The sequence below is a fragment of the Gavialis gangeticus genome, unplaced genomic scaffold (assembly GCF_001723915.1).
Source record: "Gavialis gangeticus isolate Ggan-Ray unplaced genomic scaffold, GavGan_comp1, whole genome shotgun sequence".
Classification (NCBI taxonomy): Eukaryota; Metazoa; Chordata; order Crocodylia; family Gavialidae; genus Gavialis; species Gavialis gangeticus.
In genome coordinates, this window is record NW_017728992.1 from 124,674,631 (window position 1) to 124,690,235 (window position 15,605).

At 41.4% G+C, this 15,605-nt stretch overlaps 1 protein-coding gene across 1 annotated transcript in view; it reads right to left on the reverse strand.

Moving 5' to 3' along the window:
• LOC109298764 (aspartyl/asparaginyl beta-hydroxylase-like) overlaps nucleotides 1–15,605 on the reverse strand; it is a 79,442-nt gene that overhangs the window by 49,478 nt on the left and 14,359 nt on the right. The window contains exons 5-7 of the mRNA XM_019519040.1: nucleotides 13,219–13,355; nucleotides 3,985–4,083; nucleotides 2,575–2,664 (exon numbers count right to left, since the gene is read on the reverse strand). Coding sequence (XP_019374585.1) covers nucleotides 2,575–2,664; nucleotides 3,985–4,083; nucleotides 13,219–13,355 — 326 coding nt within the window. The remainder of the gene's footprint in view (nucleotides 1–2,574; nucleotides 2,665–3,984; nucleotides 4,084–13,218; nucleotides 13,356–15,605) is intronic.

Consider the following 15,605-nt stretch of genomic DNA (forward strand, 5'->3'; position numbering starts at 1 on the left):
CAACAACCACACTTCCAGCACCATAATCACAGCAGACATGTAATGTGTGCTAGGGACCTAGCAGTCTATTAAGCACCTCCTGCACATAACTTTATTTATATAGTCCTTTAATTAACATATTCCTTTTTAATTCAGTGCACCACCTCAGAGAATCACTTGAAGCAAAAAAATCCTCTTCCTATACATTTCCTTAAAATTTACCAATGTCAAATTCATAATTCCTAATATGGACCTAATAGAAAAAAGTCTACTCATAATTATGGCTATTTCACATGATCATTATTGATCTCATTCCTTGATTGAAGCTTTAAGTTTGGCAAATTTAGGAAGGCAAGAAAAAACAGCTTAACCATGGAATTTCTACTGACAAATCTAAGTCTCCTTTAGCTCCACGCAGTTGGTGTGTCGTTGATTAGCACATTTCTTCTTTTAAACAGAAGTTTGGCCTTCACCTTTAGAAACATTAGCAGATAACCCACCTTGGGAATAAGGGTGATGTAAGTTAACTATGTCTGTGTGGTACTGTTAGTTATAACTAGGGGCAGTACCAGCTTCTTCTCAGGGGTGGGGCTGAGGTGGGGCTTATTCAACTGGGCCAGGAGTACTGTGCCTCTGCAGGTGGGAGCAGGGCAGGTTCAGCTGCATAGGGTGGGAGGCAAGGAAGGGGTGGCACTGGGAGTGGTGGCTATGGAGTTGCTAAGGAAAATTTTGGGGTGGCTATTGCCTCCCCAAGCCTCTCTCTAGCACCACACCTGGTTACAACATAATATTCGATGATGTAGTCTGATCCTTACAAGCCAGGTTATCACAGGGAACATCATTCTTTTTGAGCAAAAAAGCATGTGAATGTTGGTTCTGTTATTTTTACTTCCATATCAGATAATCCTAGTTTAAAAATCCAAGTGCTAGCACATAGTCAGTTGGGCATGCATATTTTCTCTTCAGGACATTTGTCCTATGAGGAATTATGACAGTTCTAAAACATTTGTTATTTTATAACAAAATCCAATTATCACATCTGCTTATCTGGTTCTAAATGGGATCATAGCCAAAGTCTTATTCAGACCAGTACTACATTGACTACAGTAGTACTATGAGCAGATTCATTTATTTCACTGACTGGTATTGAGATATTCCAGAAGTCTGCATTCCTACAATGCTTGAATGTCAGTACTTTTTATTTCCTGATCACTGATAAATAATATAAATTGTTTACGTATACATATGTATAATGCTTTCTTGTTTTCTGCTGTTCCTACTCCTTGTCAGGGAACCTTTTGTTAAGCCCCTGGCAGATGTGCAAGCAAAGGCACGATGGGATCTGATGTGGGATGCTCACGATCGCACTTCCTGCTAGGCCACATGTGCATGGCAGGAAGTGCAACTGTGCAATCCAGCAATGGATCCCATCACACCTTATTGCCAATCCTGGGGGAGCTCAGGATCATGATCCTAAGCTCCTCCTGCACCAGCAAGTAGAAAACTCCTGAGGTTGGGAGACCCATCAGTTGATCTGGGCTCCCAGCTATGGGGGCACACCATGTGCTTCTGCAGCTGGAAGCCCTATTAGCTGATGCAGGATCCTAGGCTGCACTCCCGCAGCTAGGAACCTGCCAGGGCTCCTAGCTACAGAGGTACACTCCAAGGCTGGGAGCCCCAGCTTGCCCACATGTTCAAGTAATGGTGTGATAAGAACCAGCCACAAAGTTATTACCTGTTTTTATGGCTTACTCCTTGTTTTATCATGCCATTCATTGCACTAATATATGGCTGGGTCACAACTTAAGACCTGATTAACTGACTAATCATGTCTTAAATGTAACATGTGCCAGAGGCCTACGTTTTGTGTCAACAGAAATATTCAACCTCTATTTTCAAACAGCGAGCCTTTTAAAGAAGCAGAACGAACCCACATGTGTAAATTTGAATTTGCTACATTTCATAAACTAAAAGCCATAGTGTTCTAGATTTGTTTCTGTTAGGGTATGAAGAAAGGGGTTCTTGCAAACAAATACTGAGGTTCGCCTTTTCTCTTTTGCCTCCTGATTTAAAACGAAGGTATACAGCAAGCCCCAGCACAAATTCAGACTTCACAATGCCTTGTACTATGGATGTCATTTTTTTCATTGAGCTCCCAACCTCCCAGAAGTTGTTTTCTCACAGTTTCAGTATAGCAAACACACACACGATCTATTTTTGGCCCTAGGGGAAAAGTGCTGTAGGTTAATTCCACCTTGAAGGGTAGCAGTAAGAGATATATTTCACTGTTAACCAAAATCTCATTCACTGAATCTGCCTAGGCATCCCTGGTTGTCCTCTCTACTCTTGGCTTATAACAGCCAGTTTTCTGTCCCTGGTAAGTCACAAACCATCAGCAATCCTTGCTCTCATTTTTAGTTTCTATAGCTGGCATCTTGCAGCCTACACTGTATCACCAAATTCTACTTTAAGATAATGGGATTACTCACATTCTCAAAGACAAACCCTTTCTTAAGCACCTTCCTAGATTCAAGGCAGGGTGTACAGCACAGTAGAGGTCTGATCTTTTATTACAAGAATTTGTAGAACTTATACCTCTTTGTCTCCAACTCTCTGTAAGGCATCACCCAAATGAAAATAAAAGCGTCCATCATCCGTGCCAGGGTCACCAGATTCTAGTCCTTCCTAGGGAAAGAATGAAATAAACACCAATAAAAACCAAGAATCAATTTGATTATTACAAATAAGCTGCTAATTCCATGCAAGAAGTAAGCACTATAAAGTATAGTAGTGTGTAAATATATGCAGCGTACATTTCTTTGTTAACCTGCTTGACAAAAAATACCACTCATTTCAGACAAAAAGAAAACTTTAAAAAAATGTAATTTTCTTCAAACTCTCCCATTTCCACCCTTACTAATTTTAGTAGAAATGACAAGTTGGAGTTAATATTATCATATTTCCTCAGGAACATTCAAGAGCATTCAAAAATGGACAACTAGAAATTTGGCCACCTTAAAACAACCAGACAATGAAATTTGCCTATCTCATATGCGTATCATATTAGTAATCAAGAAAATATACTTTGTGCTTAAATCTTAATCTTTGATGTATAAGGTAGTTTCAGTTTACAGGGAGTAGACCTCTGCAATTTTAAATGTATTTTGGGGTAATAACCATCACTTATAATTACTATATGTAGGGATAGAGCTGTGTTACTTTGTTTTTTTCCTTTCTGGTAACTAGAGGTGCACAAATACATCGGTCCCATATTGGATCGGCACTAATATGAAGAAAATTGAGTCTCGACAATCGGCTTCTTTTGTCTGATGAGGCCGATAAATGCCCTGTGCATGCACGCAGCCAGGAGCACAGCTTGGGGGAGTGTGGAGAGCAGCCGGGTCCACCTACTAAGTCTTTTGTGAGGGAAAGGGTGAGGGGGGAAGGAAGGGGCATAGGCCCAGCCCAGCCCCCCTGCCAGGAAGAGCCCTGCGCAGCCCTGGCCCCAGCCTGCAGTGGCAGCCCACTCCACCCCACCTCACATATAAATCCCAGGGCACATGCCCCCTATGCCCTCCTGGGGTGCGTGAAGTGGCAGAAGCTGCCCCGTCTCCCACCCCACGGCCCCCCAGATAAGCCAGCTTCGTCCTGTGCTCTGCCCCGCACCAGCTGGGCAACACCTGCTTCTGCCCCTGCCCCTGCCCCTACTCCAGCTCCATCCCCACTCCTTCCCTCACTGTGGGAGCCTCGATTTGCGCCCCCCACACCCCTTCTCTCCTGCTGCCCTTTCCCCCACAACAGACTTACCAGCTGGATGCCACTCTCAATGTTGCAGGGCTGCATATCAGAATTGGATCAGTATTGGCTGATATGGCTCCTTAAAAATCAGCCATCAGTAGCAGCCCAAAAAATCTCTGTCGGTGCACCCTTACTTCTAATATTTTTCTACTCATAAAATAGGGAATTTTATAATGGAAAATATAACATATGGAAATATTACTGTACCTTCAAATACGGAATGCTCTCAGCTATTTTGTTTTCTGCCTTGAGGATGAATCCATAATGTACTTTAGCAAAGCCGTCATCTGGAGCCAGACTCAGAACCTATTTTAAGGGAAACAAATAAGCAACTTTTATTTATTTATGGCTCTATTTTCAAAATAGGTTTGCTCAGTACATGGAAACCAGATTGAGCCAATGTATTAGGATGTTGTGGTTTAACAAAATTGTATTTTATCCTTCATTCTCTAACAACCTACATGCAGCCTTTTGTATCTCTCCACAATACTTTACAGATAAAGTAACAGTCACAAACATATCTTTATGGCCAAAGATTAGCAGCTGCAGAAATTAACTTAACCATAAGCATGTTAACTTAATTAGCTGTTCCATTATATTATTTTCTCTTTTCCTTTCTCCCTGTCATGTCTCAGAGTAAATCTTCACTGTAGAGGTAATGAGAGTTATTCTATAGTCTAGTTACTTGCCTCACATTAGCTTGAGTGAGAACAGCCACCCAAAGGGCACATCTACACTGCACTTGAAGTAACCGCTGTGTAGCGTAGAGATAACCACGTTAGCAGCAAGAAACTCAGCATGAGCTAATTTATCCTGCCGAGAAGCACCATGACTTCAGTGAAGATACACAGTGTGAGGAAACACTGAAGTGCATTATGCAGACAAGGTTCTTTGGGTAGATGTGATATCTTTTATTAGACCAACTGAGTAGTTGGCACAGAGAACTTTGAACGCTCTCGGGCACAAACACCCTTCTTCAGGCACAGGGAAACTCCACAGTTGTTCTGCAATCTCCAAGGAATGAAATAAGCTAAAAGTATGATAAGAGGCCAAACAGTGAGAATGTAAGTAGGTGGAAATTAGGAAAACAATGCATTTCCTATCCAGGAAAGCACATAAACATCAACAGACTTTCCCTATGCCTGAAGGGCATTTGTGCCTGAAAATCTGCAGAGAACAATTTTTCCAACTATTTAGTTGGTCTAATAAAAGATATCACACCTACCCAAAGAACCTTGCCTGCCTATGTCCTTAGACCAACATGGCTACAACCAACAACCTTAAGTGCATTAAGTCATTTGAGGCATTAAGATTTCTGGAAGAGAAATCCATCCCATGAATCTTTGTATTATAGTAAGCTGAACTCTTTATGAACTCTCTCTCACTGCATTCCTAGGGAACTTGTCTCTTCCTTCTGGGCACAAAAGGTAGTGAGCAGGTAGTGAAAGACTTGCAGTGCTTGACAGGATCTAGCCTGCTTCTATACTAGTGAGTGGTTGTGTCAGTAGCAACTAAGCTGTGCTAAACTGAACCTATACCCTCTAAAACTTCAGCAATTCTTGAGTTCTAGCTTAAGTTAATTTTTCTTCTATAGGGAAGAAAACAGTGAGGTGCTAGTAGGCTAAATGCGGGTGCACTGGAGAACAGTGCTTGAAAGATTCTGTCTGTGTGGGGGAGAGAGAAGGTAATGAAGCCCTCAGCCCTGTATAGTTGGAGTATTTCAGCTGAATAATGGTCACTGCACAAAGCTGGTGAAGCCTAAACTCCAAGGCCTTCAAACTGTTTTCACCACTTTCACTCTCTATGCTTTGAGATGCTTCAGAACAAACATTGGAAGTTTTCAAGACCATGTTAGAGATATTTGCTATTCCATTTTTACCTTGGTGGTGAGGGGAGAGAGGAATGGACTAGATAATCTCCTGAAGTTCCTCGTAGACCTATATATCTGTTACTCTAATTGTGTATGTCATACCATATATCTGAAATATTGCTAACCTGATTTGTGGTCAATTTATTTTATGTTTTTAAAAACACATAAAAATGGACAACCCTTAAAATGCAAAGATAGATATTGCATCCATTTCCCTGCTCCCATTTCCGGTCATTGTCTAACTTAATGCTCCCTTTAAAATAAACAGGAGCCTGATCAGCCTCTGAAACTGTTCTTGGAGCAAGTACTTTTCTCTTTTTCCTTGATCTGAATTTTGTGAGATTGCAAACCTCAAATAGTCATTTATATCTATGCAAGATGAGTGTAGAATGGGTGTAAAATCCAAGCAAGGAAGAATGATAGCATTTTATATTCCTTCTGGAATAAAGTATTGCAAAGGTATAAGCCAATACAGAATCTGGCTAAAAATAGAGATAAGAATAACTAGTAAAACTATGGATTTAAAATTCACCCTGAGCATCATCGTAACCATTAGTGCCAGGAAAACAGCACTGCCTTTGATATGACATGATCTGGCTACAGTGTTTTATAGACCAGTGTGTCTCAATCCTAACTGACTGAGAAGCCACATCAACAATAAACAAAGAGACACAACACCATATATAACCATTGGTTCATTTTGGCAAACACACCAGTTCTTTAAAAAAAAAAAAGAGAAGAAAAAAAAAAACCCAATGACAAACACACTTAGAGAGAATACATATATGGACGTCACATTTCCAACATATGCACACTGATACTTGACTGCTTGACTGTAGAAATGTACTTTATCTAATGCAATTTGTGCAGCTTAAAAAAAACAAACAAATTTTGGATACTGGTTTTTGTGAAGTGCTAGTAGTGATAAACTAAGGGATAATTTTGTTCCAGATGGGTATATACAGGCTCAAATACTAGTCCTAATGGGACCAAACAATGACTTCCAAAGGATTTAAAGGCCTTATCATTTTGTTATAATTTGTTTTTATTGCAAGAGCAGTGCATCTAATTAACGCAGGCAGAACAGCTTGTGTTAAATATACCTAGCTGCATATAAGCAAGATCTATATTCATGACCCCTGCCATGAAGCAAAGGAACAGTATCAGCATAAATTAGAGTAGAGATATTCAATGTCAATTGCATTAACATAGTGTTCTGTACAATATTAATTATGTTTGGTAACAAGTTATGCTAAACTGCCCATTAAGTACTAACCATGGGTACAGAAATAAACTTCAGATAATAACCTCGGGTATTCAGAGTAATAACCAATATGTGGCACAAAGGGACAGAGAGAAAATTTGCCTTTGGATCACTTGCTCTGCATATGAACAGCCTCTTAAATAGTGCTAAATCATGATCTGTAGACCTCTGAAAAATAAATGTACTCCTGACTTCTTGCAGAATTACTTCCAACATACTGTACTTCATTTCCTAAATAAAAGATTCAAAAGATGGACATCAAACAAAAGGAAGAAACTAAAACCCTTTCTATTTCTTTGTATTGCTTTCCAGCTGTGGTACAGCGGAGAGTCTGATAAAGTACTTGCTAAGAAATGGGACATATTTCCCACATCTTAAACTATAGCTGTACAGTCTTTTGATTTATGATTCAACATTTAGGCTTGCCATCCTTGAAGTAAAAAGGATATGTTTCATTTAAGACGTCTAAAATAAAAATCTGACTATAACACTTTCACAGCTGCTGACACCTTATTGAAAATTTTGGGGAAAGAAAACTGTTATGAAACAATTCTGCTTATATCTCATTTTCAGTATCCAGTTCTGATGTTACAATAATGATGGCTTCAATCAAAAATAAGCAGATGAACTACCAAATACAAACTGAAAAGTCTTTACCTATTAAGACACACATTTAGATTATTTTGTTTCCTTTGCAACAACCAATGATACCTCAACAAGTAAAAACTTAACATAAGGAGTTTCATTAAATCCATTATCTTATGTGATTTATTCACTGTTGTGAGAAAAAAACCTACATGCTTGAAGTCAGGTAATTAGTTCAAAATGAAATGAAAGATGATTTTCACCAGTATTTTCATAGATTGGAGTTATTTAGGTTTCTTTAAGTCATCCTATCACTGACCTAGAATTTCAGGACTTGACCCTTTGAAATGATGAGCACCAAATAGTGACTGGAAATGAAATTAAGGAAAATTGAGGACATTTGACACCACACACAGTACTCTAAAAAACCCAAATACATGGTAAGTGAATGATTAAAAACAAACAGAAAACACTTTTCGATAAGGGGGTTGAAAAAAAACAACTTGCTTTTACGCACTAGGCCAGATACTAAGATCCTGACTCATTTCTTGTGATGGAAAGCAGCAGTTATTGCTGTTATTATTTGTATTACATGGCATCTAGTAACACAGGCAGACTTAGGTCTTTGTGCTAGGCAGTATACAATGGCATAAACAATTCCTGACAACTCTAAGAGCTAACAATCTAAATTAAAAAGACAGATGAGGTGTATGGGAAATAAAATATCAATCTCATTTTAAAGAAGGTGAATTGTGGTAACAGAGATTAAGGGCTCCTCTATGCATGCCAGTAAAAGCACGATAGGATCTAATGTGCAATCTATATCATTATGCCTCCTGCCATACCACATGGCAGGAGGTGTCAGTGACTGTAAGATTGATTGCAAATCAGATCTCACTGTATCTTACGGCTGATGCGGGGTTGGGGGGCCTGGTCCCGGGCTCTCCATGCACTAGCAAGAAGGAAGCTCCTATGCCTGGGAGCCCCCATGGCGGTGTGCCCCTGTGGCTGGGAGATTGCAGCATTAGTCTCCCAGCTGCAGGAGTGAATATGGAGCCCCCATGGCTGGCAGATAGCAGCAGCTGTCTCCCAGCTACAGAAGCACACAGAGCGCTCCCACAGCTGGGAGATCCAGCAGCTGTGGTTTCCAAGCTGCAGCGGTGTTCGGGCTGCCCCCTGCAGCTGGGAGCTCCCAGGCTTGGGGCTCTACATGGACCGCTTCAGCTGGGAGTTCCAGTCAATTAATGGTGTGATAGGAAGCAGCTAGCAAGTTATTACACATATGTGGTGGAATAACTTTTAGCTTATTCCTCTTTTTATCTCACCATTAAATGAATGGAACATGTGGCTGGGTGACACTTAAAGGTGCGATTAACGGGTTAATCATGCCTCAAGTGTAACATGCACATGGGACCTAAGTGATTTGCTCAAAGCCACACAAAAAGTGGGTGCGGGACCCAGGATTGAAACCAGTGTTTCAGATCCCCAGTCTGTGAATTAAACTGTCCTTCTCTCAAAATTCTTGCTGAAATCTATGAATGTTTTCCTGTGTAAAAGCTAATCTAGAAATTGAGTCAGGATTTGGTTGACAAGGCTGATAGACAGAAGATGTATTATTTCCCAAATATTTAAAGAGGCATTATTTGCTCTTCACAAGGACAGGGCATCACATTTCACTTAACTATTTAATAAATTACAAAAGGCAACAATTGTAGCAGATGACTCCTGCAGAAACAGGCCAAACCATACATTTAAAGAGACCAGTACCGGTTCAGGATATCTAGTCTCAATCAAAAAAGTCTGCTCTTCTTGTGTGTACCTACAATATATTAGTATTAAAATAATTACAGGCAGAACTTCAACACCTACACTGTTTACAGCACACATGAATTTGGCAGGAAGACAAATCTGGTGAAAAAGTAGTGTCTTTTCTCACCCTGTGAAGTTCTGTGTAGGTTTAGCTGAGATATAAACTGTTTAAAAGTTACCATTTTTTTATTGTGGTCCTGTTCCTCAGAAAATGCTGACAGAGTGCCAAAGTAGCAACTAAACATAACATCCTAAGGCCAGGTCTATACAACTGGGAGCAATGGCCTCAAACTGCAACAGAGGAAATTTAGGATGGAAATTAGGAAGAACTTTTTGACTATGAGGGTGGTTTGAGAAAGCAACGGAGAGACACTGTGGAACTTCATTTGACCCTCTGACTACTACCCCATGCTGCTCATACATGTGGGCACCAACGATACTGCCAGAGGCGACCCTGAGCTGATCAAGAGCAACTACAGGGCTCTGGATGCACGCATGAAGGGGACAGGGACACAGGTGGACTTCTCCTCAACCCTTCTGGCCAAGGTGAAGGGCCTTGGTAGGAGAGGGCACATCCTGCAGATCAATGCATGGCTGCACAAGTGGTGTCACCAGCTTCTTTGATCATTGGATGTTGTTCCAAGAAGGATTGCTAGGAAGAGACAGGATGCACCTGATGAAGAGAGGGAAGAGAATCTTTGAAGACGGGCTTGCTAATCTAGTGAGGAGGGTTTTGAACTAGGTTCACTGGTGGATGGAGAACAAAGCCCCGAGGTAAGTGGGGAAGCAGGGGACCTGGAGGAAGCAGAAGTAGGAGGGGGCAACAGGGGAGGATTCACTCTTCCTGAGAAAGCCGGGCAATTGGCTGGTCACCTCAGATGTCTGTACACAAATACACAGAGCCTGGGAAACAAGCAGGAAGAATTAAGTCCTCACAATCATAGAACTATGATGTGATTGGAATAATAGAGACTTGGTGGGATAGTTCGAATGACTGGAGCACTGTCATGGATGAACAAACTGTTCAGGAAGGACAGGGGAGAAGAGGAGGAGGAACAGCACTATATGTAAAAGAGCAGTATGATTACTTACAGCTCCAGTATGAAAGTGGAGATAAGACTGTTGAAGTCTCTGGGTCAAGGTTAGAGGGGAGAGCAACAAGGGTGGTGTTGTGATGGGTGTCTCCTATAGACCACTAGACTAGGATAAGGTAGGTGAGGCTTTCTTCAGACAAGTAGCAGAAGTTTCCAGATCACAAACCCTGGTTCTCATGGGGGCTTCAAATCACCCTGACTTCTGCTTGGAGCAGTGCATAGTCAATCCAGGAAGTTTTTGGAGAGTGTTGGAAACAACTTCCTGGTGCAAGTGCTGGAAAGACCAACTAGGGGCTTTGTTCTTCTTGACCTGCTGCTCACAGACAGGGAAGTTGGGCAGCAGTGACCACGCAATGATAGAGTTCAGAATCCTGACAAAAGGAAAAAGAGCAGCAGAATATGGACCTGGACTTCAGATTTTGACTCTCTCAGGGAACTGATGAGCAGGACCCCCTAACAGGCTACTCTGAGGAGGAAAGGAGTCCAGGAGAGCTGGTTGTATTTTAAAGAAACCTTACTGAGGGCACAGGAACAAACCATCCTGATGTGGAGGAAGAATAGCAAATGTGGCGAGTGATTAGTTTGGCTTAGCAGAGAACTCTTCAGTGAGCTCAAACACAAAAAGGAAGCTTACAAAAAGTGGAAGCTTGGACAAACAACTTGGGAGGAGTATAAGAGTGCTGCTTGGGCAAGCAGTGATGAAGTCAGAAAAGCCAAAGCACAACTGGAGCACCCAGCAAGGGACATGAAGTGTAACAACACGAGTTTTTACAAGTATGTTAGCAAGAAGAGGAAGGTCAGGGAAAGTGTGTGCCCCCTTTCTGAATGAGGGAGGCAACCTAGTGACAGATGATGAGACAAAAACTGACGTGCTCAATGCTTTTTTTACCTTGGTCTTCACAGGCAAGATCAGCTCCCAGACTACTGCACTGGGCAGCACAGTTTGGGGGAGAAGGTGAGCAGCCCTCAGTGGGGAAAGAACAGGTTAGGGACTATTTAGAAAAGCTGGATGTGTACAAGTCCATGGGGCCAGATGCAATGCATCCAAGGGTGCTGAGGGAGTTGGCTGATGTGACTGCAGAGCCACTGGTCATTATCTTTGAAAACTCATGGTGATCAGAGGAGGTCCGAGACAACTGGAAAAAGGGGAATATAGTGCCCATCTTTAATGAATGGAAGAAGGAGGATCCAGAGAACTACAGACCTGTCAGCCTCACCTCAGTCCCCAGAAAAATTATGGAGCAGTTCCTCAAAGAATCCATTTCTAAGCACTTGGAGGAGAAGAAGGTGATTAGGAACAGTCAGCATGGATTCACCAAGAACAAATCATGCCTGACCCACCTGATTGTCTTCTACAATAAGGTGGCTGGCTCTGTAGATGCGGGGAAAGCAGTGGACATGATATACCTTGGCTTTAGCATGGTTTTCATACCATCTCCCACAGCATCCTTGCAAGGAAGCTAAGGAAGTATGGACTGGATGAATGGACTGTAAGGTGGATAAAAGACTGGGGTGAGAGGGCACGGGGAAGGGGTGGGGCAGCTTCTGCTGCTGCGTGCCATCGATTCGGGAGTGGCTTGTCCGATGGCTCTCACTGCGGCATTGTGAGGTGTGCACATATGATTCACAAGATAAACCCAGACATTTTAAATAGGAATTCAGTGTCAAAACAGTCTGACTTGTTTTGGCTTGTCTGGGTTCTTTGCAACAAAAGAATTGCTCTATTATTTTTCTGTAGTCATAAAAAAAGAAAAGAATACTAAAGCTATCATTTTCCAAAGGATTCCATGCATCTAAAAAGGCTGAGAACTACTGAATTAGACATTTGAATGGGATGGCTTAGTCAGGAATGATCCTGCCTTGTGCAGGGGTCTGGACTAAGTGAACTGATGAGGTCCCTTCCTCCCTACTTTCCTATTATCCTATGAACTGCCAAAGCTGCAGTAACAGTATCTGGGAGTATCTGGGAGCTGTTGTGTGTTGGAGGCAAATTCTCCCTTCTAACTACAACCATCCCGTATACCTGGCATACGATGCAATCCCAATCTCCTCCCTGTGAGGATCCCAGGAGAAACAAGTTCTCCTGATTACACTGAGGGCAGGGCTTGCCTCTAGACCCAGAACACATACATAACAGTCTGCTCCATTTTCCAGGCTCAGACCAACAGCCTTCTGCTGCTGCCAGCTAACCTAAATTAACCTTCAGGCTTAAATGGTCCAATAAATGCACCATCATCATCAGGAAACAGTCATGGTCTCTCTTCATTCAGCTTTCACAGCCCCACAGGTGGACTTGGCTATGGTGGCTCCTGCCTTACCAGACTGGGTGAATTTCCATCCATATAAGAGGGTTTCCTGACAATGCAGTTTATCCATCCATGTTGGTCTAATAAAAGATATCACCTCCGTCCATGAGCCCTGATCCCTACAGAACAGAGGATGGTTTGTTTTGGTTTTTTTGATCTCTTCTGCATTCTGTCCTATGGATAAATTGAGGATTTCCTGTATTACTGTAAGCATTACGTTTATATTTTACATTATAAATATGTAGGGACAGCAGGTTACTATGGGACAAAGGAGGTAAATTTATGCTAGTTACATAATCCCTTTTACTTTATTAGTTCATGAAAAGTAGCACATTGGTAACAGGAATATTTGAGTTACAAAATAAAAAAAATGATTTACTAGCAAAAATGTTATTTATGATAGCCATAAGACCAATATATATTTAAAAAAAATTAAAGCAGCTAAAAGTAAGACCTCCTCAGAATAAATATATTTGAGCTTATTACATTTTCCCAACTGAAATGGAAGCTTACCTCCTCGTAAACTTTCTTCGCATTGCTGTTATCCCCTATCAAAAGGTAACCTACTCCAAGGTCATTCTTTAATGAAGTATCATTGGGAAACAGATTAACTAATTTTTGCAGAGTAACCAGAGATCCTCTCATGCGACCTAATTCGATTCAACAAAAATAAATTACGAGAGAATGTCATTTGTAAATACTAAATACAACCTGCTTATCTATTATGTATTCTGAGAAAATACAAGTTAAAAGAGTTCTCTAGTTTTATTAATGATCACTTTTGATGCAGACACAGAATGGACTTTAGTATATATGAATACATTTATTTAGTTTATTGTCATTTGTATAGTCTTACAGTCAATACCTTAAGGAAACTGCATATCAAACATATCATCCAGTATTATGGGAGCCTCTAGTGGAGAATTATATGTACTGCAGTAATTAGAATAACAAGACACTGATTTTATCGTTTCCTTACAAAATGCTACACATTTTAACACCAATTGAGGCCTTAATTTATCAAACAATTTAAGCATGTTCTTAACTTTAACTATGTGAAGGCTCTCACCGAAAGCAAGGATTGCACTGCTTTTCAGTTTGGAAGGTGAAGGGCTGAGAAGGGATATGAGAGATGGCTATAAAATCCAAGCAAAGACCACGATATCCTGCAAGTGGCTGACATGGTGGTATCAACGTGAAGGCCTCAGCTTCTTCAACACTGGGCAGATGCTCTTGGGAGGAGGACTGCTATCAATAGATGGGATTCATCTGGCGAGAATGGGGAAAAGCATCTTTGGGCATCATCTGGCCAACCTAATAAGGAGGGCTTTTAATTATGTGCCACAAAGGATAGTGATCAAAGCCCTTCAGCAACAGATCACACAGCCCAGAGGGGAAAGGACTCAAAATAAGTCACTTAACTCTGGGAAAGAGCACTACAGGACTGCAAAAAGTAGAACAAAAGGGAAGTGTGTAGGTCAAAATGCAAAATAAATCCTATGCATGGATGGGGAATAGACAAGATCAGCTGGATGCTGGAGCCTGTGAAACTAACTATGATCTGATTGGCATCACAGAGACCTGGTGGTACAGCTCTTATGACTAGAACGTCAACATGGAGTATCACACTGTTTTGGAAGACTGGGGTTGAGAGAAAAGGTGGTGGTATTACCTTGTAAGTCAAACACACGTATACTTGTTCCCTGTGAGGAGGAGGAAGACAGAAAAGCAGAATGCATTTGGGTGAGGATGAAAGCTGAAAGATACAGCAGCAATATAATGGTGGGGATTTATTATAGGCCACCTAATCAGGAAGAGAGAGTGAATGAGGCAATCTTCAAGAAGGTGACACATCTATCCAAAAGCTATGGGATGGTAGTGATCGGAAATTGCAATTTTCTGGACATCTGCTGAAAGAACAAGGCAGCCAAACATAAAATGCCCAGCTGATTTCTAACTTGTGTGGAAAACAACTTTCTGTTCCAGAAAGTGGAGGATACAACTAGGGGATAATTTAGGAAGAATTGGTGGGGGATGTGAAAGTGATGGGTAACTTAGGAGTAAGCAATCATGATAAAATAGAATTCCAAATTGTGAGACAGGGAAAGCATGAGGTCAGCAAAATTAGGATGCTAGATTTCAGAGGCAGATTTCATTCGACTTAAGGAGTTAATAGGCATGGTATCACTGGAAGATAGATTGAAGGATAAAGGCACCAAGGAGGGCTGGGAGATTTACAGGCCACAAACCCAAAAAGAAACTGTCTTGACATGATGGAATCAAAAGAAGAATGGCAAGGGATCAATGTGGCTGCACAAGAAGCTTCTAAAATATCCCAAATGCATAAAGAGAGTATACAGACAGTGGAAGAATGGATAGGTGAAAGAAGCATAACAGGAAACAGCAGGAACCTGCAGGGTCAATCAGGAAGGCAAAGGTAAAGAATGAGCTGCATCTGGCAAAGGAGGTTAAGAACAACAGGAGGTTCTATAAGTATGTTGGCCAGTACACAAGGGCCAAGGAAGCGGTGGGTCCTCTGTTAACAAGCCAAGGGGAACTTCTAACCAAAGATGCAAAGAAGGTGGGACTACTCACTCGCTACTTTGCCTCAGTCTTCACAAAAAAATTATGATGCAGCCAAACACATAATAAGGAATATCTGGATAAAGAAGGGGGCAAGCTGAGGAGATAACAAAAGAGACAGTCAGTTGTGTCCAAATAATATAAGTCAGCAGGGCCAGATGAGCTTCATGCCAGGGTAGCGAAGGAACTGGTAGAGGAGATCTTGGTGCCCTTGGCAATGACCTTTATGAAGTCATAGGAGACGGGCCAGGTACCAAAGGACTGGAAAAGGGCCAATCTAGTGCCCCTCTAAAAAAAAAAAAAAAAAAAAAAAAAAA